This window comes from Protopterus annectens, chromosome 11.part0 (assembly GCF_019279795.1).
Source record: "Protopterus annectens isolate FY-2018-M chromosome 11.part0, PAN1.0, whole genome shotgun sequence".
NCBI classification, from domain to species: Eukaryota; Metazoa; Chordata; order Ceratodontiformes; family Protopteridae; genus Protopterus; species Protopterus annectens.
Genome location: NC_056745.1, coordinates 932420030 through 932447176, shown reverse-complemented (window position 1 = coordinate 932447176; position 27147 = coordinate 932420030). Strand labels below are relative to the sequence as shown.

General features: G+C 37.7%; 1 protein-coding gene across 6 annotated transcripts in view; it reads left to right on the top strand.

Moving 5' to 3' along the window:
* MAGI2 (membrane associated guanylate kinase, WW and PDZ domain containing 2) overlaps positions 1–27147 on the top strand; it is a 2888931-nt gene that overhangs the window by 2483043 nt on the left and 378741 nt on the right. For all 6 annotated transcript variants that reach the window (XM_044088324.1, XM_044088323.1, XM_044088325.1 and 3 more), the window contains 2 exons: positions 1416–1601; positions 18498–18669. In XM_044088324.1, the coding sequence (XP_043944259.1) occupies positions 1416–1601; positions 18498–18669 (358 nt within the window). The remainder of the gene's footprint in view (positions 1–1415; positions 1602–18497; positions 18670–27147) is intronic.

Genomic DNA, 27147 nt, shown 5'->3' with positions numbered 1-27147 from the left:
TTTTTCCAAAGCCCACACAAAAAACTTTCTCCACTGTAACATTTTTCGCATACTATCATGAGTTTTGCCTTTGTAGAGTGTTGTTTATTGTATTCTGTTTTGCCTTAATAATAATACCATTTGTTAACTAGGTAGCAGCATTCGGAAGGTTTTTGTTCTGGTTCCAAGTTTGTGTCTTGTATATTGGATAGGTAGATCCACTGGACACAGTCCCTTTTCAGGGGCAACCAGGGAACAATATCTTGTTAAGAACTTGCTCAAAGTCATACAGTAAATAAACGAGGGCTCAGGGAAATCAAGCGTTGTACAATAGACATTTCAGCTCACACAGCCCTAACCCTCTGTTCCAAGTGCCAGGCTTAAAGTTCAGCTGCCAAACTTAACCTTCAGTTGTGAAAACTGAGCAGAACTGATCGTTCAGGATGTCTCCCATGAACCATTCTTCTGTTGTTCTATGCTGCTGTTTTTAATGTCATATTTCCTGTTTCTGCTTCACAGTTTTACTTAGTATATTAAGAAAACCAGCTCTTCTGATTAATAATACATTTGCATAATCTGTAATTTGCACTTTACATTGTACCTCATTATATTTTTTACTTATTTATTTATTTTGCACATCCAGGTATTGCTGTTGACTGGGTATAGCACATTAGGCTGATTTAGTACTATTTCTTGTTTGACATCATAGTATACCCAGCATAAGCAGATAATTAAGTATGATGCAAGCAATGCAGGCATCTTATTACACATCTGATGAATTCTTTGAATGCTAAAACATAACATTTTCAGTTGCATCTTACTAATGGAATGTATCATGAGGAATATGGAAACATGAGCATATTCTCATACCAAAATTTCAGCAACTGATATACACTGACAAATGCAGCAGACTTCTTTTGCAGTCTTCCTTTATTATAAGTTTGTCAGTACTGGCTGTAGAACTGGGTGCATTACTGTTCTAGGGTGCTAGATTGGATGTGTTATTCCTTTTCACCATGTAAACAACAGTTTTCTTGGTGATCTTCCATATTCAGGTTCTGATACTTTTGCCTGTGCCTACAACCTGCCTGCAGCTATGTAAATATCACTGTCTGTCAGAGTAGAGTGATATCAACAAGGAGGACTGCCAAATGTTTCAATCTCCATGGGATAACTGTCACTAATTCATCTCTGATGTGTGTACTTCTACTAGGATTATGCATCCTTTGTAAATAATTTTGTACTTTGGTGGGTAATTAAAATATATCTGGTACATGAATTAAACCTTGCTTAATTTCTTAAAATGAATTGCTTTTACAATTGATTCATAAAGATAAAACACTAGCAGATAGTTTAACATGATCTTATCACAGGGGTAACACTATCCATGTTATTGCTAACTCTAGTTCCTTTATCTTTTTTTCACCAACTGCTAGCTGTACCCCATAAAATTGGACGGATTATTGAAGGAAGCCCTGCAGATCGATGTGGAAAACTGAAAGTGGGTGACAGGATCTTAGCTGTGAATAACCAATCCATTATTAGTATGCCCCATGCAGATATTGTGAAATTGATTAAGGATGCAGGCCTCAGCGTTACACTTCATATCATTCCTCAGGAGGGTAAGTAAAATGTCTTGTTTATGCTGCTAAAAATGTTGTCCATGTGCACCCCAAACACTGTAACATATATCCTTCCCATTAACCATTTTAGCAATTATTAAGGTCAGGTCTTGTGCAACAGAAGTGCTCAACCATTTTAGCTTTCGCACAATATTGGAGCAAAGTCAGCGCATTCCACATGCTACTAGAAAATATTTGCATATAGGATATTAATGGGTAGTATTATTTCCTTGTGTTCTCTGCAAGGTTGTATTAATACCCTTAGTAGCATGTATTTATTCATTTATTTATTTAATGTGGGCTGCAGACATAGATTGTAGTCAGACATAAAGCAGCCATTTTAAAATAGTATTTGGTTATGCCTGCTGATCTGTGAAATTAGTGGTTTCAATGTTCTATGTCACATACACCTGTGCTACGCTCATTTCAGATGTGTATTTCCTACAAAATGATGCCTACAGGTTACGATTCTGACAGGGTGCAGGCAGTTTGATAGATTTTTTAAAAAATATATTTAAGCCATTGCGGTTGCTGCCAGTTATTTCAGAATGTTAGCCATACTAGTTCTGGAGAGTTAAATGTTATGATTTCCGCAGTTACCTATATTTAATAACCTTATGTTTTTTACTTATGTTAAATATGGGATTAAGAGTACCAAAAATGGGTAAAATGGGGATGCCTCTCATCCCAGATAATGTATTCAGACCTGAAATGAAAACATTGTATATACCATGCACAGATTTTTCAAGCCTTGACTATGTTGGAAATATTAGATAGTAATGCACCAAGATTACAATTAAAATTAGAATTATTTGTTTATTATTACTGCTGCTATCAATCAAACCAATGTTAAGAGCACACTTGTAGAGGACCCATAATTGTAAAGATAATCATCTATCCTTAACTCTTTTCATTCAAAGAGGCCTACAGTTTTATTTACTTGTGTACCTGAGCCCTCTATTAATTGGAAATGCTTTAATGATTTTATATTAGCAATGAACAATGAATGTTGGCCTCATCTGCAGTGTTATATAAAATAAAACTTTATTTTCTTATCTTATTTATCTATAGCATGTGCTTAGCTTAAATATTTTATATTATATTATTAGTTATCCTAAATCAAAGACTGGAAATGCATTCAAGTGTTACCTTACAAGAAATAAGGTACTAGCAAGGCAATGTCTCTGAAATGTTGGGGTGTGTAACTGAGTTATACATAGGCAGGCCTGCAGCAGCATTTAGCATTGTCCTTTATGTCTGAAACAAAATGTTTTCAGTTAAGTTATCTAACTATGTTACCTGGCTATACAGTTGGTATGAGAGAGCTGCATGGCACATCTAACAGTGTGTAGGCTATATATTTATTCAGACATCTCTATATAATATTTGTATCTGAAGTTAGACGATCCTGCCTTTAATTTGGTAAAGTCTTAAAAGAGTCCTTATATCTGGTGGGACTTAGGCCCCTTAAAGTTGACTATTTTTGTGATGCATTCTAAGGAGTAGCTAGGAGAAAATAAAGTCTGTGAAAAAAAATCATTGTTTGGGGTTTATTTCTATTTAATATCAGTCCATTGGAATCCATATATGAACTAATAACCATAAAATTTGTTTCAGGTGTGGAAATTTTGTTAGTAGCTGTGAGATCAGAGAATGAAATGACAATATAACCAAGGTAGAATAAATTAGAATGTTGAGAAATAAAATTATACAGACATTAATTAAAACAGAGAAAAGAGGAAAAGAGCAAACGGCTAAACTGACCTGATGGTCTGAAAGAGAGAGTGAGAGAGAGAGAGAGTTTCCTAAACCCGGAAGGAATGTTTACTAAGAAAGTTGTGCAGGCATTTAAGTGTAAAGGGAGAAACTCTGCACTATGTGAGGTTCAGTAAGAGCTCTGATTTCTGAACTGAATAAAAAAAATTGCTTAAAGGTGAATAAAAGAATACTCTACTTATTTTGCCGTTTCCTATTTTATGAAATATATGGTTTGTTTTCCAAATATGGCAACTGGAAAAAATATTTCACTTGTCCAACGTATGCTACTGGATGTTGAAGATAAATATGAGTTGAGTTGAGTGATAAGCTGTGATAATACATTTTTTTCAAGAAATTTTGAAAAGGTGAGGAGGAGAAATGGGATGGTTAGAAGAAAGAAGCACTAGTTACCCATGTTTGGCGAGTGCTGTTAGTGTAGAAACTTTCTGCAGGTCAAAAAGTATCCCTTGATGATGCTCTTAAAACACAGTGATTTTGAGATGAGCAGATCCCAACCAAGTTCACAAAGGTTAGGCTGTTTTCCTAGCCGGATGTTCATCTCCTGAATACATACCTTCTGAAATTAGAAGGTAGGGATGAAATCCTTAAGACAGAGTATGAGTTGATAAATTTCATTGGTGGGAGTTACTGCTGTGGAGTAGATTGCAACTGCTGACTCTTAGATTACAAAGAATTGGTAATCATTTGGCAAATACAGTCTATTTTGTGAAGGAGTGGGGCTTCTGTGCATTCTAAAATGTTGTTTACCTTCTTCTAAAACCCTTTTGAGTTACTTATCAGCCTTCTTGGTGTGCTATAAGAAAAGTGACTTTGGCTTGATGGATATTTTTACAAAGATTTTTCATGTTGCAAAAATTTACCCAGCTAGAATGTAAATTAAGAATTTTAAAAGTTCTCCAAGCTTCCTTTTTATTACTAATGGCCCTTCTGACGAATCAGTTTAGCCAGTAGGTAATGTTATGCTTGGTTCATCTTGAAAGTAGTGAAAATATTTGTTCTGCAGAGGTATAGGGACATTAAGGAGAAATTTCAGTGCTGTGCTAGTCTTTTTGTTTGTGTGTATGACCCACTTAGGTGATCCTGAGTCTGCCAAAAATAAGATTCCATGAATGTGCTTAAATGACTTAAAGAAGGTGGTGAAAATGATGCAATGACCATTAATGGATACTGGGTTAATACAGAAAGGGCAAGTTATGAAGGACATTAGTAAAAGGCCAGACTAGCTGGTTGAGATTGTTGATAGCAGTTTGTTGGAAAGTACATCAAGAGAATGTTATATGTTTTGTGTGTGTGTGTGTGTGGGGGGGGGGTATTAATGACAATTAAAATCTCTTAATATGACCTGGCTTAAAATGGTCCTAAGAAGGTCATTGACTGCTACTGTGGTTTTAGGGAATGGGTTGTAAATGATCATTATAGTGTGCTTCAAGTGAAAAGGCAGCTACAAGAAATAAATATGGATCCAATGCTGTTCTGGAGGAGCAAGTTACAAGATCAGTAAGACACTGGTCATGCCGTGAGAAGCAGAATGCTTCTACCTATCCTACCTTTTCATTTTTGATTCAAAAACTATGAAATGTTTGGTGGTGGACTGAATTAATGCTAACATGTGGTAATATGGAAGAGACTGATTTGCTTTAGCCATGATTCAGAAATAGCGATAATATCTGGATAGTGTTCTTGCACCCAGAGTGCTATTACAGTTAATTTGTTGCACTTACTACATGCACTCAAGTATGTTATGGCTCGGCCTTTATACCTTAGAGGTGTATCCATTGAGTCATGGGTTTTGTTTAATGTTCTGGGAACAAAATAATGAAAAGGCTCATTTAGGATGGTTAAAACAGTACTACTCCCTTGCCTTGACCGAAGGACAACTGTATAACTTTAATGAGCTTCTTAGAAAATGCTAATAAAAATCCTTGTTCTTTAAGCCTGAGGAAGCACTTATATGTATGCAAGTTTGCTATATTCATTTTTATTTATTTTTTTTTTTAATTTTTGGTCTGGTTTTTGACTATTAAATAGTATTTTTTTACAGCCTACAGCCATATTTTATTTTTTTAATCCTTTTATCTTAGCTTGCAAAATAGAAGCACATTATGCACAGTGAATTAATAACACAGGCAGGCATACTTACCTAGCATAACAAGCACTTGAACTCTAAATACTTTCAAGCTAAATTATACAATTATAGATACTGAATATGTGCATTTTAAGAATGTCATATGACTTTTATGACCCATCACTGTGGGGATGCAATAGGCTTCCCCCCAACAAAAAACATGCTATACCTTTTTGCCTTTCTGTGTTTTGGACATTAGCTTTTGGTATTTCTGACAATCAGGCTTTTGCTGTTTGATCTATTATACTAGAAATATATTGATTATTGGTGTTTTTTACTCTGAGCCTCTGCTGTTAATGGTAGCCTGGCCAAGATGTACATTCCAGTTAACAGTAAATTAATAAAAAAGAGTGTGTTTATTTCTGGCACCATTGGTCTCCAAAAGCACCATGTGCTTTAAATGACAGGAACCATACAATCATTACTACAGGCACTGAAATAATGTAAAACATAAAACCTGAAGTAAGGTTTGCTACATCTGCAGTCTTTTGTGATATATACATTGGATATCAACCACTCAAACTAGAAAAGTCATTGGAATAATCTTTTACTTTATGAACTACATACCAGTCAGTATTGTAGAAAATATGTAAAGTATTTTGTTGTGACATCAGAGTAGGAAACAAAAACATAATTTAAATGGCAGGCAAGTGTGTGTCAAAACAGATGGTATCTGTGGACATTGTATTAAATAGCAAGAGGGAGCAAAGTCTAAACCTGTGCAAGAAGGCATGGAGAGTGGGAAAAGATGATGGCCTGTCTGTGTCGGAGAGATAAACTGTCCTAACTTATTAATTATACTGCTAGAAATATGAGTACCCTGACTTGTTAATGTTGTGGTCAATACTGTCAGTTACTTCAAAAAGTAGAAAATAGCTTAGCCAAATGTATATTAAATACCCTAAATGCTTATCCTTTCCAAATACTGCCATACAACTTTACTGGAGAAAGTTTTAAGTGGGTGTATTGGAAATGGACTGACTAGATGACTTCTCATATGACTTTCCCAAATCCCACTAATTTGGATATTCCTGATCATAGCACTTTAAAGCCTTCCTTGATAGTCCTTATTTCACCAGACTAGCACAATTGCTATACCCTGATTCGTACTCTGCCCCTTTGTCAAGATGACCAGATTTTCAAATCACAAGGACTTCCTGTTCAGCCCTCAGATGGGTTCCGTGTCTGATTTATTTTTCTTTCTTTTTGAAATGCATACATATCTCATTCTGAGGTTAATGCCAAAGTTTGTTGTGATCCTGGTCACAGCTACGTTCAGCTCCAAAAAACATAATGAAGCTTATCACCAGCTCATGGCTTTGACCCTCAATACTGCACTGCTTCTGGGCATCAAACCCTAACTGTGGCACTAGTGCTTATTTCCTTGGGTCATTGGGATAGTGTTGTCATATGAGAGTCTTTTGATTCAAGTTGGAAAGTGTCTGCAGTTTGTCATATTTACTACAGGAATAACTCAACGCCCATAAAAGTGGCATTATTAATTTAATTAATTAATTAATTAATTAATTATGTGTTTATTTATTTATTTGAACTTGTTAACTGAAGTAGAGCACTGATTACAAATTACTAATTTTAGTCTTGGTCTGGGAAAGCATTAAAGTTTGACAGAGATTTATTGCAAAAGGTAAAGTACATGCAATTATACAAATTTTGAGAACATAATGGAATTATATATTGAAATAAAGATAAGCATACATATATACAATTTCTATAGAGTCATAGACACAGGTGGGCAGGTTTATAAAACATACATTGTATTATTACATAAAGTAATGAACAAATTAATAAATATTTTATTAGAGGATTATATCGATGGTTGAGATAACTTACAACAGAGAGTGAGACAATTTAACAGTACATTAGTATATCTAGACTTTTAAGTATGGGGATTTAAAGCAGAGGGAACATGGAAGGCGTCAGTAAGAGGGATATTAAGGCTTGATTAGGTTATGTGATTAGAGATATTACACTGGCATTTTGCCATTCTCAGGAGGTACATTTTCAGCTGAGAACAGAATTTGGGTTAAGTCTCAAGTATCCACCAGGTGAGCAGACTCAACAATTCTACTTATTGTCCAGTGGTCTGGCATTTAGGATGAAGACAAAATGTCAGATTAGGATAAATAACCAAACTAATTTCAAGCTGAGCTATCTTATCTAGTAGACAATATCCTCCTTCCAGAGGAATTAGTCAACCAGAAGTAGTTTTCAGGAGTACAGTTTATTCCCTTGCTTAGTTGTCATCCTTGCTTCATATACTTAGTGCAGATACAGTACTTTGGACATTGTTATAAAGGTTTTGAGAAGGGGCTGAGGCAGCCAGGTAGAGCAGAAAATTGGAAAAGAAGTCCGACTAATTTGAATATTTCCAGTAACCCTCCAATATGAGGCTTGAGTGGACCATCCTGCTATCCCCTGTACCTCTCCTTTTCAATGTCCAGCCTTCGTGCATTTTTCGGCATATAAAATATATGAGTACTTATTTTGTTCTTTTTATATAGTTGCAAAGTAGACTAACCAATGATTTTTAAAAAAATATATTAGCAGTGTAATAGAAATAAAATTCAAAATATTTGCAAAACACTTCTGCTTCAGATGCTTCTTCAGATCCATCCAGTAATCAGTGAACTATCAAAATTTAATTTATTTTATTTTATTTTTACATACAGAAGGTACAGTGCCCTCTTTTAAAGGACTCCTGTTTCCATAAATGCCTTCTTTTAGGGGGTTACTTAAACACAAACTTTACATTCTGCATTTTTTCCATATGAGCCACCTTCACAATTTAATTACCAGTGCCTTCTTCACAGGGCTCACTGGTGGGAGATCTCTCAGCTTTTGTTTCACCTTTTAGCTTCTTCGGAGTACAGAGACTGTTTCTTATAGTTTATTAGCCACAGTCCTAACATTTTAGGGAATTTGGGGTAAGATGATATATCTTTAAGTGAGATTGGTATGAATTCCCAAATTAATTTTGTGACCTGATACAAAAGGCAGTGATTAGTGCATTGGTGTTTAGATTGAGGGGCCAATAATAGGGGTGCAGAATGGTCAAGATTTCTGCATTAACATTTTCATTCCTAACCAATATTACGCTCTACACTGGTTCATAGGTTCATAGGTTGGTACTAGGCTATCGGCCCTAGGGCCTCTATAAGCCTAGCCATAACAATTCTCTGGCTATTTCTTCTCACAGTATTTACTTCCCTGGATCCCTGTCTAGCAGGGTGACTGACGTGATCCCCAGGGTGAATTTCCTATCTCCCATACAATCATCAAGGTTCATTTTGAAGAGGGCCAAGGAGGTGCTCTGCTTGACATGTATGGGCAGTCTATTGCAGAGTCTTAGGAGTCTCTGGGTCAGGAACCTATCCTTCCAACCAGGGGCGGCCCATGCTATCGGACCGCCAGACTGCAGCCCCCTCAACCTCAAAGTACTGATAAAATAAAAAAATAAAATGAAAAAAAATTTTAAATTTCACGCATGCGCACTGCTGGTGAGACAGTCTAGTGCATGGAGCATGCGCACAACAGTCCTGATTGAGAATCATGGACAGGAGCGCTCCCACAAGTCTATGCAGTTTTAAACTGCATAGGAACTCGCTGGGGAAATGCATCGGGGTGGGACTGCAACGTCGGCAGTCAGGAGAAGGATCGGATTGGAGTTTGCTGCAGGGGAAGATCTCGCGACAGGCAGGGTAAGGATCTGGATTGGATTGGAGTTCGAGACGGGCAGGATCAGATTTGCACGGGATTTACTTACTGGATGTATGGTGACTGCAGTCTTGTCAGGATTTATGTACTGGATGTATGGTGGTTTTGCGGACAGGGATTTACTACAGGACCAGGTAAGTGGAGTGTGTGTGTGGTTTTGCGGACAGGGATTTACTACAGGATCAGGAGTGTGTGTGTGGTTTTGCGGACAGGGATTTACTACAGGACCAGGTGTGTGTGTGTGTGTGTGAAAATGCCTCAGGTGGGATGTACTGGTGATTAGACTCATGGTGGTGTGGTAGGGAATACCTCAGGCTTGAACCCTGTACCTTGTATGCAGGTGTTAAAGACCTGAATTCCCTACCCACCACCATTTGTAAAAAAATTGCAGATTTTTGCCTCATATTTGATCTGATCTATTCCTCATAATATCTGTGGTTTTTAAATATTGCAATGCTTGAAATTTGATGGTGCAGTGGTAGCATTGATGCCTCACAGCTGTAGGTTCGTGGGTTTGGTTCTTGGCTGGGGTGCCTTCTTTGTGGGGGGGGGTCTGTATCTTCTCCCTGTGTTTGTGTGGGTTTGCTTTTGTGTCCTCCCATGTTACAAAGACATGTCTGCATTATTTCTTCCTGGGCCTCTGCTGAGAATAGTTTTTTTTTGTTCCAAGTCAGACTGTCCTGATTAACAAATTTTAAATAAAATTGACAGGCATTTGAATTTCAGACTTCAGGTTTCTGAATGTTTAATTCCTTGCATATTTGATGGTGCAGTGGTAGTATTGTTGCCTCACAGCTATAGGTTTTCTGGTTTGATTCTTGGCTGGGGTGCCTTCTGTGTGGAGTCTGCATCTCCTGCATGTGTTTGTGTGGATTTGCTCTGGTGCCCTGTCATTTTACAAAGATGTGTCTGCAGTATTAATCCCTGGATCTCTGCTGAAAATTGTTTTTGTTCTGTCAGCAGTAAAATTGACAGGCATTTGAATTTCAGACTTCATGTTCTTCAGAATACATAGTAACACAACCTTTTTTTCTAGCAATTTTCTAAGTTTATAAGATGAATATTTGAAATTTGTCCCTATTTTTGGGACTGTATTCCCCCATTATTGGCTTCGTCCAGGTTTTTGTGCTAAGGTTGACAGCTATGGCAAGAACTGAATTCACTGAATATGTTTGAGGGCTGTATTCCGCATTACTGGGTTTGTCCAGGTGTTTTGTACTAAGAGGTTGACAGCTATGGTGAGAACTGAATTCACTAAATGATAGCCATTTAAGTTTCAGTCTTCCTCTTTTACAAAGCAGCTGATGTGGCGTACTGGTATGTTACTCTGACTGTTTTGCTCAGGGACCTTGGCAGTAAAATGTATGGTGGTAACACAACATTTTATTCTAGCAACTTTCCAAGATTATACAAGCAATGTTTAATGTGTCCCTGGTATTTGGGCTTTTGACCCCCCCCAATACATTTTGGCTTTTTCAAGTTTTCTTGTGCTGCGAAGTTGAGATGCAGTTGAGTATTGAGTAGATTTTACAAGGAGCTGAGAGCTGCAGGGGAACAGAAGTTTAGTGTTTTGCCTTGTTAATAGCACAACAGGTTGTGTATTTGCTTTTGATGCAGAAGGCTGTGGGTTCTACTCCCACAAGGGGTGGATGCTGCCGTACTGAGAATGTTCTCCTTGGTGAAGATACTAACTATGAGCCTGTTATCAGTTTGCCATCCATTTCCTCTTGCAATATTATTACTAGCTTATCATTTTTTAATGTAATATAGGCAATTTATTCCCGAGGGGCAACAGACACTTTATTTTTCGATGAAACCATGAAATATAAAGGTGATTGCTAGCAGCAACCTCTTCATTAGTTGCAGATTTCGTTAATGTGGAATTATTTAGATGACTTTTACTTCAGAGATTGTGCATATTTACTGATAATGGACTGTAGAATTGTGCATATTTACTGATAAAGGTGGACTTTAGAATTGTGCATATTTACTGATAATGGTGGACAGTAGAATTGTGCATATTTACTAATAATGGTGGACTGTAGAATTGTGTATATTTACTAATAATGGTGGACTGTGGAAGTATGAATAGACTTTTTTATGATAAATGTTCTCAACTGGGCAGTTTTGCCATTATGGGTGCATATGTTTTGTTTCATTGCTTACTGGAAAAATGTTCAAAACAAATTTAAAACACCCTCTAACAACTGTACTGTATTGTACAAGGAATATAATTTTAGTACAATGAGGAAGGTGTATCAAAGAGCACATGTATGTTTCATATGCAAGGGGCCTATGATTTGAAAACAGCCCAAAATTAATCTTTATCTGCCACTGGCAAAATGTATTTTCTTTGAATGTGGGTTTCAATGCTGTTTCAATGAATGTGAGTTTCAAGGGCAGAGACGTTTTAATGCTAAGTTGTCATTGTGAGACTGCATTGCTTTGTTTAGCAGATGACTTAGTGTTTGTGCTGTAAAATACAAAATAAAACTTTCAAATGAAGTCCAACTCATCATAGAAGTAAAGCAGTATGCACATTAGTGTTTATGGTAAATGGAGTGAAATAGCCAAGTAATGGTTCATTGGAATGGCTGCAGAGGCTCCATTCAACCATGATTTTGTCAGGGGGGAAGGGCAGCAAACTCAGACAGGCCAAGCTGAACTATACCTCCCAACTGTCCAGATTTTCAAAGAATGAATAGATTTTTGCTTCTTATTTTTGGTTTGTTCTTCATAAAATTTGTAGTTTTCTGGCAAATCATTTAGGAATTAAGTCACTAAATGATGATACACTGAGTTTCAGACTTCATAACCTTCAGGAAAAATGCATGTTAAAGTAAGAGCTGTTCTATCAACTGTCTCAATGTATACAAGAACAATTTTTAGTACTGTTTATATGTGCCCCCAATATATTTGGCCTTGTTCAGATTTACTGCATTAACAGGTTGAGAGGTACATGCAAATAAATTGCTTTATAGAATTAGGCATAGCCAACCTCTCAACTGTCCCCGATTTTGGCTCAAAATGTTGCTCTTCCCCCTAATAATCCCTCCGCAAAATAGCAATTTTGGAAGAAAACATGGAGGGTTTACAATTAAGAAATAACTGTAATAATCAAAGTTATAGATTACTTGAAATGCATGTAGATTCTTTTATTTTGTCAGCTGCTTAAGGTAGCAGTACTAATATTAAATTGTCCCTTCTTTGACAGGTTCCCAGCTGTATTGTGTGTCTATTTTATATTTTTGCATCACATTTTTGGTCCATTTTTCATAAAATTGTGTTTTTTGGCAAATTAGTGACAAATCACTAAAGACTGAAGTTAGAAAATGACAGACATTTGAGTTTCAGATTTTATACCCTTCAGATTTTATACCCTTCAGAAAATTCATACTAATGCAAGACATATTCTATTATCTTTCTAAGTTTATTAGAGCAATACTTAAAATTGACCTTATTTTTGGGCCTTTGTCCCACTTCTGTGTATGGCTTTGTCCAGATTTCTTGCTCTTGAGGTTGAGAGGTATGACAAATGTGTCAGGGCCATCACAGTCAGCCAGAGACATTTCAAATTGCGACATACTTGTTGCACCCCACTCCCCCATGTAGTGACTCTGGATGTGTCCAAGCAAGGCAAGGAGTAGTTGTGTCTACCTTGGATGGGGAGGACACACTGCATAAGTACTACAGTGGCTTTTCATCTGTCCTTGATTTTGCAGAATGGTCTGGTTTCTGTCATATTTTTGTACTGTTGATTTATGCTTATTACTCAGATTTATGCTTATTACTCAAAGTGCCTGTTGCTCTGTGTTTAAGTAGCAATGCTTTAATGACCATAAGGTAAGCTTGTCTGAGATCGTAAGATGCAAGTAAGCTTTAATAAGCATACTGTTAAAGAATTGCCAACATTGAAAGCCTTTCTGTTGTTGCCATGCAGAGAATACTTGACTAGATAATGTATAAGCCTTGGGTATTAAAGGACAGGATTCCATTATTTTAAAAAGCTCATTACACTTGTTGGAGACTTCCAGTCATCTCTACAGACTTTACCCGTAAACTAAATAGAATGCCAATCATGTGTGGTCCATAACCTGTACAGTAATCCTTTAAGCAATGTATCTTGAGCTTGTTTCTTGTTTGCTTTTCATTTTTTACTTTGATCATGTTTTCCCCATGAAACAAGTTGTCAGGCAGCAGGTCATTTTTGGATAAGAAACATTTTTACAAGTGGGGGCATCACAGAGATTTCTACTTTCAGCATGTTACTTGGTACTTTAATAAAGCTGAATATATTATAATTAGAACTGCAGTGCAAGGAGAAGTGGTTTGAGTTGAGTGCTTCTGGTTTTTCTTATACTTGATTTTGACTGGCATTCCAGTAATGTATTTAAAAAGTAATTTATTTTTTCATGCCTCACAACCTTTTGTTTCCATCTAGATATTAAGTAAGCTATCATGCAGCCAATGCATTGAAATATTTTTATTCTTCTACACTTATTTTTGTCTTGATTGGACTTTCATAATGATGGTTTGCCACCCAGGGCAGCGTATTTAATTAAAGTTAGTTTTTGTGATTTTGAGCATAGCCCCTCTCCTTTCTAGTTGACCACACCCCTTCCCCCCACCCATTCAGCTGTCTCCTGCAGCCCCCCTGGAATTTGAAGTCACCAGCCGCCACTGCTTCCAACATGTTTTTTTCATTGTGATGACAAGGTTTAGATCCCCAGCGTGCGTTTCTCTGAGGGATTGGGATTTCTTTAAGTGTAGCATGTCCAGCAGCTCTGGGTCTGACATGGCCTTGTATGTTACACAGAGATCGGCTCTGAGTAGACAGTATGCGACAGAGTATAGGTCGAGTTTTTTAGATGGTCAGCATAGGGCATCTGCTTTAGGCCTGTGATTCTTTTAGTGAGGTATTTCTGCAGCCTTTCCGGTTGTTGCAGATGTCTTGAGAGGTACATACGAAATGGGGCATTGTATTCTGTTATGGGTCTAATGAGGGATGAGTACAGTGGGACAATTACCTCCCTTTTTCTGGATGAAAAGCCCTTAGTGATGAGGTGTGCCACATAGAAGTATTTCCTGACTACTGTGACGATGTGGTTATCGAAGGTGAGACCACTGTCCACCTGTGTCCCTAAGTCTCTTATCACACTTTTGGTGTTTAGTGTACTGCCACCTATGTGGTAATTCATGGGTACATGTTTTTTCCCAAAGGAGATAACTATACATTTCTTGGCATTGAGCTTGAGCCCATGGCTCTGGCATCAAGCATCTGTTTCTGTAAGGCCCTCTTGTAGAATATCCATATCATTTGATTTTTCAATAATGGCTCCCAGTTTGCAGTCATCTGTGAACTTTGTTAGCCAGAGTCCCTTAGTGTTGGCCGACTCCACTTGTCACTTGTCTGGAGTTGGATTTCGAGTTGGCTACTTTTACAGTCTGGGTTCTGTCAGTAAGCTAGTTGGCAACTCATCAAGTGACGTAGGGATTAATGCCTGGCTTAGTAAGTTTATCTATGATTCCAGAGTAGGGGATGGTGTTGAAGCCCTTGGCAAGGTCCAGATTGGCTATGTGGACCACCTTACCCTTGTCCACGGCTCTGGAGACTGATTCTAAGAAGTCAATCAAGTTCAGGAGACAAGATCGGCCCTTCACGAACCCAAACTGTGTGGGGTCCAGTGTTTGAAGGTTGCCAATGTCTTTGTTTATAAATACCATGATAATACGTTCCATGGCCTTGCAGATCAGGCTCGTCAGACTGATGAGGCGGTAGTTCCTGGGATCAAAGGTAGATCCCCCCTTGTGGAGTTGGATAACTGTAGATGTGCGCCACTCAGTGGACATGAAGCCTGAGGTGAGGCTATGATTAAACATGGCACTTAGATGAGGTGTCATTTCATTTTGTAGTTCATGTAGTACACAGCCTGGGATGTCATCTGGTCCCATGGATGCTGCATTTTTAACTTTGGATAGTGCGTTTTTTACCTGTGTGGCCATTATTACTGGAATTTGGCAATCTTTCAGTATTGAGATGGGCCCTTTAGGGGGTGAGAGGGGGGTGAAGTTTGCGTTGAATTGATCTGCCAGGATAACGGCAATATCCTTGGGATCAGTATATTTAATGCCATTCTGTTGTAGCTCAGAGCAGATCTGAGCATTGCCATTTAGATTCTTGACATAGCTATAGAATGATACCACAAACTGAATACCCACAAGGTACAGAACTAATAAGCAATGCAACAACCCCACCAGGCTTGAATGAATAGATTTCTCTAAAACCTTTTTTAAAAGATAGGGTTAATAGAATCTAGCATAAACAGGTGATTATAAGGTATCTTTATACCCCTATATGCTTTATTCAATTTGCTGGTAACAACATTAATATTTTATATATTTTGATTCTTTTGTATTCATTATTAATATATATATTTTTTCATGTGAGTTTTGTTTGATTGAGAGATGTAATTTTATATACTGTAGATAAAATGTTTTATACATTAGTTTCAACAGCTAGTTTAGGCATTAGTATTCTTTACAGTGTGTGGATGCATTCAGTGTTTAAATTTGGTTAGCAATTATTCGATTGTCTAATTGACTTTTATTGGATGCTTGATTAATTGTTTGGGTATTTAATGTATGGTATGGATGATTTTCACTTACTCTGAAGAAGCCATTTCTAATGGTGAAAGTGCTTAGTAAGTGAATTTGGATGCATTTGGATTAAAACTTCAAACTTCTGCCTTGTGCTTTGGACGTGGTTCTTTTTTTTGTTTCTTATGGCTATAGAATGCCTTGTGGTTGTCTTTAGAATCGTTGGCAATTTTATGTTCATAACTAGCTTTGGAGGATTTTTTGAGGGATCTCAGCTTCTTACTGAGGCTGGTAAGGGAGTTTTATGCATCCTGGGATTTTCCTCTTTTCTGCAACAGTTTCTTCCTTTTGTTGTAAAGTTTGTTTATGGCAAGGGACCACCAGATTGGCTTCCTTTTTTTGGAGGAAAGCATCTTGATTTTATTGGGGATGGCATGACTCATGCACAAGTGGATGTGCTCGTACAGTGCCTTAGTGTAGGATTCACCAGTCGAACTTTCACTGTCATGAAGTTTGTCACTTCTGACTTGAATAGCATGAAGTTGGCTTTGGAGAAGTTTTTTATGGAGGTTTCCTTACTGGGTGGTGGGGGTGGGATGTGGATGTCAAGGATGATTAGGTTATGGTCAGACTTGACCAACAAGGGGGTGACCATAGGTGTGGAGCATTGATTTCCCATGTTGGTAATTACCAGGTCTAGGATATTGGAGCCCCTGGTGGGACTAAGGATTAGTTGATCCAGGGCGTTGGAATTTATGAATTACAAGAACCATTGGGCAAAGGTGTTGGTACATGAGTAGTTTTCCCAGTTAATGGCAGGGTAGTTGAAATCACCCAGTATTAGGGTGTTTGGTTGTATCTTAATATTTTCCAGTATGTTTAGAAAGGTGTAGTGAGAATCATGGGGCATGGTATGGGATCTGTAGCAAGCCGCAATTTGGATTGCAGTCTTACCTAGTGTTAGTTGCACCTGGAGAATTTCAGATGCATTGTGTTGGGCAACTAGCCTGGTGTTGTGAATATTCTTGGTGAATATGGACACTCCTGCACCTTTAGTGTTTTAGTCTTGGTTTGGAGGCCAAAATGTGTGGTAAGAGTTGTAGCCTGGTATTGCAGGGGTGCTTTCTGGAGCCTTGAACCAGGTCTCAGTTACTGCACAGATATCGATGTTCTCCATTTTTAGAAGTGCCTCGAGAGAGAGTGCATTTTGAGGTTTAGACTTCTAGCATTGAGTAACATTACCTTCAGATTTTGCATGAGAGCCATGAAAGGAAGTCTAAATGCAACATTATACTACCTTTCTGACAGTGTCAGCTAAGTCTTTTACAGCTTTAAAGGCTGGCAAAATACTTCAGATTTTTTTCTCCTGGAGCTAGTAATACGTGGAGCAGAGAAAGCTCCATGCAATACAAAGAATTATGATCATGTCACTGATCAAAGTCCATTATTGTGTGTTCCTGTCATCGATGTCTTTAATACATAATAAGCAAGTTATGATCAGTGACCCAGTCATAATCTTCTGTTATTGGATTCCAGTTTGCATTTATATATATTAAATTCTAGAATTCTACAGTATTTAGTAAAATGCATTCACAAAATTGTGTCCATCTGGTCACTTAACTCCGTTTGCTTTAAACTAAAGGAGTTTAATGTCTATAAATTTATATTACTGTTTATTTTGCAAGTAATATATTATTTTAGAGAATTTTAAATTTGTTCAGTCACTGCCACATGGCATCCTTTTGATAGCTTCACTATACTGTGCCGATTGTAATTGATTTGGTTTATTAGTGCCGAATATAGGTTTACACCTATTACTTATGCTTTGTAACTGATAGTTTTGGAAAGGGAATTTCCCCTAAAGCTATTTCAAAAGGAAAATAAATAAATTAATGAATTAAAATATCTAGAATAATTTAAAGAGTTTTTATGCCATGTCTTTGCAAGGATATTGATAAGATGTCAGCATTTTGTAGAAAACGTACTACAACAACATGGTGTATGTAACAGAAGCCATAATAAGCAACAGATGTCAGGGGAAAAAACAGATGTATAGAAACAAGGGAATTTTATCTTAAGAATGGCAGGGGATGACTCACAAACAATGTAGTAGACAGGTGGTATGATCTTACTGAGATTATTGTGTGACGAGATAGGTGGGAGATTCCTACATGGGAAGAATATAAGGTAGTAAAAGCAAACACCTGGAAGCAGAAAAATGTTGTTAACTACAATTCTGTTCCTGATTCCACAGAAGGCAAAATGGAGGCTTACACCAATCATATAGTTTTCATTAGTGGCCTGATCAGAAATCTACTGTTGAATATTTGGAAATCAGTGGAAAATGCTGACAATATTATGCCTGTTTAACTGACATTGTAATAATAAAGTGCAGAATGTGAATTATGATAAATAAGAAAACCTTACTACCTTTAAAAAAATCATGACTAAAATGGGACTTTTGATGTATAATAATGCACCGTGCTATTTATAAAAGAATAACAGAGCAAAAGAAAGAAAAGGTAAAAGTGATAGTTTAGAAAACTTATCTGAATAAATGTTATTTGTTTGAAGTGCATTGCAATTGCTGGCTATTTTCTCATGTTCTTGAATGTCAAGTGTCCTGACTGTTTTATCATCTAATTACTTAATTCTTGCAGAACTTAACAGTCCAGCATCAGCACCCAGCTCAGAAAAGCAAAGTCCATTGGCCCAGCACCACAGTCCAGTAATCCATCAGAATGTAGCCCAACAAAGTCCAGTTACACAACATAGTCCTGCTGCACACCTACAAGCACCTCAGCCTCTACACTTACAAGGCCACGATAGCAGGTAAGCACTCAGCAGGTAATTATGGCTGCTCTGCTATTTTATGAAGAATGGGGACATTACAGCATGCCAGTCAAAATGTCATACATGCAGAATTACTCCTAAAATGAATGTAAAGTAATTTTAAAAAAGGGATAGCGCATAGAAGACCGTACATTTTTATCATTCATTGTTATAGGTATGTAATTACTATTCAGTTAAAAGATACTGATGTCATCTGTGTAACTAATGTATGCAAACAACCTTATCCAACTGTTACATAAATGTCAGACACAAAAAATCTGTCACATTTTAATCACTTTTTAAGTGCTTTTGTCCCATGTAGAGACCTCAATACTGTATTTTTTTTTTGGGGGGGGGGTGTTTAGATGGTCAGGTAGGAGAAGGACTGATATAAAAATTCTTCTGTGGTCCTTTTCTGGGTAGCTTTCATTTGGATTGGTATAAGAACAAAATAAAGTAATTTAGATATGCTTCTGTGACTCATTTTGTGTAAAAGAGAATCTTATAACTGACCTGCAGATGGATGTTACATATTCTGCCTTGCTAGATTCTGCAACTTTGATTGATTTACTTATAATGAATAGCTACTTTTTTAGTACTGAAACTGCTAATTGTGTTACCCTTCAGCATGACAGACAACAAAACAAAGCAGAAAAGAAAACTGCATTTATGGGCAGGAATACTGGTTGTTAGCTACTGAATGTCTGCAAATTCTACTTGGCCCTAGGCGTGAGTGTGTGTGGCCATGTGTGCATGTGTGTGCCTTCTGTGGAAGGTTGGGCACCGGGCTGGCAACTGAACACTGTAAAACTCCACTGCCAAACATGAGCAGACAGGTGATCCACTGTAGCGACCCCTAACCGGGAAAAGCCGAAAGAAGAAGAAGAAGAAGTCAAGTATCAAGACATATAGTTATGTGAACTACCAAAAGTTGTTCTTAAATGATCTGGTTGGTGCAATTAGATATGACTTCTTTGCCTAGTTTTTTCCTGTAAAATGATCTTTGAACAATACAGTTCTGTTTATTCTCATCTTACTACTGAATCCTGCAATGGTGAATAAGGTAAGCAAAGTGATCCTTATCTGGAAAAAAATATGTGCAGATTTCCTTTTATAAATCATAACCTTTTAAAGTTCAAATGAAATCATGATTGCACAGCATTGAAGTCCTAGAGGAATTGGGGGGAGGGGGGGGTTCATAAGTTTCCAAGGAGCTTAAAGCATTGTGCTTGGTGGCCAGTATGGTATGCTAAGCCTGAAGTCCAAGATGGTGGTAAGAAGTTGTAGTTTTTATGCATAATCATTGTGCACATCACTAAGGTTGGGGTAACAGGTTTTGTTTGGCTAATTGAGTATATTTTGATGAGAGGTAGACCATGTATCTTATAGGTCAGTGGTCGAAGGCATTCCAGCTTTCAAAGAACTCATGAATATATATATACATACATACATACATACATACATACACCATTGCTCATGGTAAGGATCTGTATTTTTGTGTTAACTAAATTATATATTTTTTCATCAACAGCCAGCATCCATCAGCAACACCCTAAGGGTAGTTCCATGCATAAGTTAGTTTAGCCCAAACATGACAAGACTCCTTCTAGTCAGCATATAATTTAAAATATATTCTGTGCAGTTGAATTTTTTGTACGCATTAAAAGACTTCAAAAATCTTGAAACTATTTTTCTCTATGCATCAGGAAAAGTAAGTGCATTAATCTCTGATGCATATTTCCTAACCAGTCTTTGACTTTCGACAGCCATCTTTGCTTTGCATATCTGGCACTTACAAAGCATTTAGTGTTCTGCTGCAAACATGAAGACAGGACAGGCAGAGTTTGAAAAAACCTGCTAAACTTAAAACAGAAAATGATTTTAATTACTTTCAATTACATTAAAAGAGGTAGGACTGCACTTATAGACCATGCATAATACAGAACTGCAGCATATCTAGACAGTGTCAGTAGCAAATCTGTATGAATAAATTGTCATGCTGTAGGATGAAACATTCTAACGATGCAATGATGCAGATTGCAAAGATTAAACTTGTTTAGACTCATGGAAGGCCTGCAGAAGAATTTTCTCTCCACTAGTGTGACATCACACTCTTTAGTATTAGATATCTTTATCTGTTGCAAACAATGTGATAAAGAAAAGTACATTTTTCCTGTATGCTGTACTACTGCCTCATTAGTGTATGGGGGAGTGGGGTAGTTAGATTATCTCTGACTCGACATTCACTGGCTGTATAATTAACTATGTGATACTGCCCCACTTTGGACACTGAAATGAAAGATACTTTTGAGATGAGGTCTACTTTAAGAACCTGAGTCTCAGGCACTCAAAGACCACTATCACAAAACCAGGGACGTGAGTGCCTTGTAGCTCACATGGTCTATTGCTTGTGCTCAAACTCAAACTGAGTTTGGGCAAACACCTATCGCACCTTACTTGAACACATCATTTGACTTTGAGGAAGGTAAGGACAGCAGGTGTAGGACTAGGGTGGGAGTAGGAGGGGAATGGAGTATAGATTAAGGTTTCAGGCAGCAATTGGGAAGGGGATTTAGGTTTAGGAAGTGGGATGGGAGTTTTCGGGTTAGGAAGCAAAATGGAAGTTTAAGATTATGAAGTGGGAGGGGTCTTTAGGGTTAGGGAGCATCAAGATAGCTTTAGGTTTAGGGAACAGGAGAGGAGTTTAGGATGAAGAAGCAACTGAGGACTTTAGCTTCAGGGAGGGTGGATTGAAGTTTTAGGGATAGGGAGCAATTGGTGACTTTACATTTAACGATTGGGAATCGAGTGAGTTTTGCATTTAGAGAGCAATCAGGTATTTTAGGTTTATAAAGGGGGAAGTGGAGTTTTAGGATTAGGGAATGAAGGAATGGGTTATGAGTTGGGTGGGAGATTTAGGGATATATGTAGGGCTCTGGTATGGATGTACAGTTTAATAGGAGTGGGAGATTTAGGGTTACACATAGGGCTCTGGTAGGGATATACTGTTTAATAGGATCAGGTGTTGGGATGGTTAAGTGATTAAGTAAGATCAAGCTAATGGGAGTTAGGGTACCTACCTTTTAGAGCAGGTGCAAGTGTGTCATGAGCTATTAGTGCACAAGCACTTGTAGTAGAGCTTTGGAGCTGCTTTTTGTTAATGTTGTGCATTTCAACCAAGAAATATGCTGAACTACTGTAGTTTGAACATTTATTGTGCATTTCAGCCAAGAAATATGTTGCTCTACTATGGTTTGAACATTACATACAAAACTCTCGACTGAACATTTTAGGAGAGTCTTGATTCCCTTAAAAATACATTGATGTGAATACTATAATGGTTAAGGGGCTTACCTTACAAAGACAACATGCAGGTTTTGATTTTCACATGTGGTAATTGACTAAGCTTAAACTGCCCCCCCAGGAGAGTTAACCTAGTACTAATCTATGAACCTATGAAGTCCTTTTATAAACCTGTTTTAAAGAAATTAAACAGATATATGGAGCCTCTGACATGTTCTACTCCTTTGCCCTCATGTATTTACTTTATACATGAAACTTGGGAACTTTGATGTAGGAATCATAAAGACAGAACATTAATAAGTAATTAACTACGTTTTCTGTAAAATATGTATTATGTTATTTTTTCCTATTATTTTATTTAATTTTATGACATATTACCAGGTGTCTTAACATTTTAGGAGTGTCTTGATAACCTTAAAAATACGTGGAAGTGACTTCCGCTTCTGCTAGTGACCACAACAGAAACCATTCTAAGACCCTGCGAGTAATTTAGGGTACATTTTTTCAAAACTTGATGCAACATCGAAGGGCAACTCATTTGCAGTTTAGAAATAATTAGGAGTTGGTATATAGGCATATATCTATAGATGAATATATATATATATATATATATATATATATATATATATATAAACACACACACTCATGGTTTTTTTCATTATGATAATGAGGAAATTGAGGAAATTAGTTCTTTACCAAGCTGAGGAGGGAGCTTTATTCATTAAGATGGATGCAGTGCAGACAGTTAAATACCTTCTTTTACTTCTTTGTTGTATCTTGGCAAGGTTACAAGAAAAAAATAACGTTCATATCTTCCGTCCAGCCCGTAATCTGTTAATTTTTTAAACTGCTTATCCTGATGATGGCTGTAGCAGTAGGAAGGTGAACAGGATGGGTACATAGGGTGACCAGTAAATTTAAAGCTTCATCCTGTAAACCAGCTCTTACTTCACCATCACATTGTGGTACAATTCCTGCAGTACCGTTACCTCTACACTTGTTCATCACTGTGTCTCCCAATCCCTTCTACCTCCATGTCTGAACAAGGCCGCATGATACTCTCGTCTACTTCAGTTAGCTGCTGTCCCATAACCTGCAGGGGGGCAATTGACTGTTTTATTGGAGAAATCCATGACCTCTGATTTCAGCTGCTTCATTTTCAGCAGTGAATGAATTCAGTACATGCCAAAGATCACAGTCATTTGAGGCTAATACAACAATCATCTGCAATCAACAAAATTACCCACACATCTTCAAACTGGATGCCCTCCAGACCTTGGCTGCACCTTGATGCCTACCCAATGCAAATAGGGAGACAAAAGATGCACCCTTAGTGCAATCCTACACTCGCCTTCAACATATTTGCCTTAAAATGAAAAAGTATAACACAATCATCTCTCCTCAAATTGAGTAACAGGCAGCCATGGAACTTCATACTTTTGCGCCTTTTCCCAGAAGATATTCCAAGGTACATAGATATTTGCCTTCTCCAGCTCTGCAAAACATGCATTGAAAATATTGTCAAACTCCACTGATCCTTCCAGTATCTGTACAAAGTAAAGAATTGATCTACTGTCACATGATCAGGAAAAAAGCAACACTGGTCTTCTTGACTGTTCTAAACCTTTCTGGTAAGGCTGAGGAGTGTGAGTCCTCTATAAATGGATTAAACCCTTTAGTTCCCCTTTCTGAAAAATGACTTCACTACCCTCATTTGCCATTCAGAGGTACTAAGTGTGTCATCCATACAACAGTTGAAGTTAATTAACTGCAAAATTCAAACCTATTCCAACAGTTTCATTTCCATTTGTAGTTCCACTGTTGTAGCCTTGCCCTATCAGAACTTTTTAATTACTGCAATGACCTTATCTACTGAAGAAGAACATCTTGTATCATCTGCCTTGGTCAGTGACCCAGCCTACCACCAAAGAATGATCAGCAGATGGCTCAGTATCTCTCTTGGCCAAAGTGTCCAAAACATACAGCGTCTGGTTTAACAGCCTGATTACAAAATGAAAAAAAAATGTAGTTTGGCCCAAGAAGTTGTAGTACCGAGTGTAGTTAAGACCAGCATTTTGTTTAAATGTGGAATTTGTTATAGACAATCCATGATTAGAACAGAATACTAAAACAGTTCACAACTCAGGTTCATCTCAGGCAAGCCATTCCTCTCAAACACACCCCACCAGGTATCTCCCATCATTCCTAGCACAAGTGTTGAAGTTTCCCAGTAGAACTACACAATCCATAAGTGGCACACATTGTCTCTTCAAGGGTTAAATGCTCCAAACAGCTCTTAGGTGAATATGTTCAAAGAACAGACAGAGTTTTCCTTTCTGTGGCTCATTCTCACACTGAGGTAAACCTCCTGCAATCTACTGATACAAACCCCATCTGAATGGTAACAGGTCAGGGATATGTCAGTATCCTCACCTCCATCCAGGACCTCCCTTGAGAGTCAAGTTTAGAGTAAGAAAGACCACTGATGTATAAGAAGTCTGGTACAAGAAACAGCTTTGTGTGTAGAGGTGAGGCTGACTAGAACTAGCTGGTATGTTTCATTCTCCCACACAAGCTCCATTTCTTTCCCCAGTACTGAGGTGGCATTTCATGTTTCAAGAGATAGATTCTATTTCCAGTTTCTAGTGCATCTTAATCCACCCTACTCCAGCCTTCCAGTAGATTAGAATCTTATCTGATTCATACCCTTCATCTTTGAGTGGTTAATTCACACAGCAGCTCCACTCAGCATTTTCAGTCCATAGCCAGCTGGGAAACATGGGTCATCTGATCATCAGGTGCTCACTAGTGAAAACCAGCCTCATCTCTTGCTCCAGGAGTAGGTCCCTATATCCATGCTCTGGAAGAGGTTCTCAGATGTTAAAATGAACAATCTTGGGCATTACTATGGATCTCTGTTAGTCTGGTCACTCAAGACAGACTAGTTCACCAGGGATGACTTTCTCTTAAACATAAAGTTGAAGACATCGTAACTCTGTAGATTACTAGGGCACATCATCCTTTCTGCTATAATATGTCAAGGCCCAGCAAGAGAATGTCTTCATAGACAATCTTTTATTAAAAGATATTAAAGTATTACTTTCACAACATCTTTTCTTGTGGGTCCAAACCCTTTCATACCCTCAGTGAAGAAGACTCTATTCTGTTCACTTCTTTACTACATATTCTGGCTACAGTGTCACTGCATATTAGAGTTAAGTTGAAGCTCCTCCCTCAGTCGCCACTCCCACAGTGACCTCAGTCAAGCTGTCAGACCTTTGGTGGGTTGTACATTATTTCTGTTCTTTACAGCTATATGAAGTTCTCAGCATGTTTATGATTTGTTTGTTTACCTAGCATACCAGCATATCTGATACTTTCTATGTAGTAGTGAAAAATTGTGGTAATTTTTTCTGTACCTCCTTTTTTAAATCAGAGCAATAGTCTTTATTAGCAGTATGCCATTGGCAAGGAATCTGACAGACAGGATAGGACTATGGCTACTAGGATTGGGGCTCAGACCTTGACATATTCATGATGCAGTTTTTGTAATGTCTGAATAGGTGATTTAAAGTAACTTCATAATGAATCATAGGTGGAAAACTGAGGTGAAACTCTGTCAGGAATACTAATTATCCCTGTAAGGAATGAGGGAGGTGTGTGATCCTTCCAGCAGCCACCTAATGACTGCATATATTGCTAGTAAGTTAGTAACTCCTCAGATTACCAAGTATTTCACTAAATGAGAAGGCAGTATTTTAATGTAACAGTTAATAATGTCATTATCATTAATACATTTGTAGAATATAAAGAACAGCTAGTGTACTGCCATGTATTCATTATGGTTGATAAAATTATGTGGTTATGTACTGACCAAACTTACATTTTTTCACAGGCTTGCATTTGGCCCTGGAAACTGTCCCTCTACTACTGGCTTCTGAGTGTCCATTGGTACAGTTGGCTTACATTTTTCAAAGGCCTGCATTTTGGCCCTAGAAACTCTCTCTCTGGTACTGTCTTCTAGGTGTCCATTGGTATAGTTAGCTGGGTTTCTTGAATCTGTATTGCGGTTTTGTTTTTATTTAGTTTCATAGAGAAATATGTGATTTTAATGTCTGATTAATCCAATGAGTTGTATGTCCCTTACCATCCTCATTTCAGGAGAAACATGTTGATGTGGCTCCCTAGTAATAGGCACTTTCAAGAATCCTAAGGCAAGACCTGTCATATTAAGGGAAAGTGATATGTTCCACTGAAAGACTGAAGTTGACATTTGTCAGTTGTGCTGTGCTGGTAGAGATAATGGGTGAAGGGTTTATGGCACATATTTTACCTTCTGGAAATGGTTGTCAGGTTGACTGCCAGACAGGTACTACATCATGTAAGTGATAATAATGAGGACTGTTTTCTAGAAACCAGTTGGTTAGTCTTTCTTAGTCCTACGGTTAATTTTGGTTGGCTGACAGACCAGTTGTACGTGGAGTAATCTCTTCCTTAGATTATAATACATTCTTAAACTTGTTTAATTTTGAGTACTATAAGTGTTATACTTGTATGTATTATATGTATTAATCATATATCAATATTCTGTTACTCAATACTTGTTAGTAGAAATTTTCTCCCTGGGCTGTCGCTGAAAACGGTCTTTTTGTGAGCTCAGTCAATCTATCCTAGTTACAAAAGGAAAAGTAATCAATTGCTTAATTAATTAGAAATACAATATCACAGTGAGGAAGGATGAAGGAAGAACAGAAATGCTGGTAACCGAGACAAGCTTCTTAGATGCAGGGGAGGAGAAGTACAAGGAAGAGACAACAATGAAACAAAATAAAACAATGCAGCAACAATGTTTATAAAAGACAAATTAAGTGAATGTATGGGACATAAAGAGGAAAGGCTGTGATGGTGCAGCAGTAGCGTTGTCGTCTCACAGCAAGAGGTTCTCCCGTTTGATTCTCGGCTGGAGAGCCTTCTGTGTGGAGTCTGCATGTCCTCCCCACGGTCGAGTGGCGTTCGAAAGACATGCGTGAATGGGCATGCCTTCATTGAAGGTTGGGTGTCGGGCTGGCAACTCGGCACTGTAAAAATCTACTGCCGATCATTAGCAGACCGGAGTTCCGCTGTGGCGACCCCTAACCGGGAAAAAGCCAAAAGAAGAAGATGGGACATAAAGAG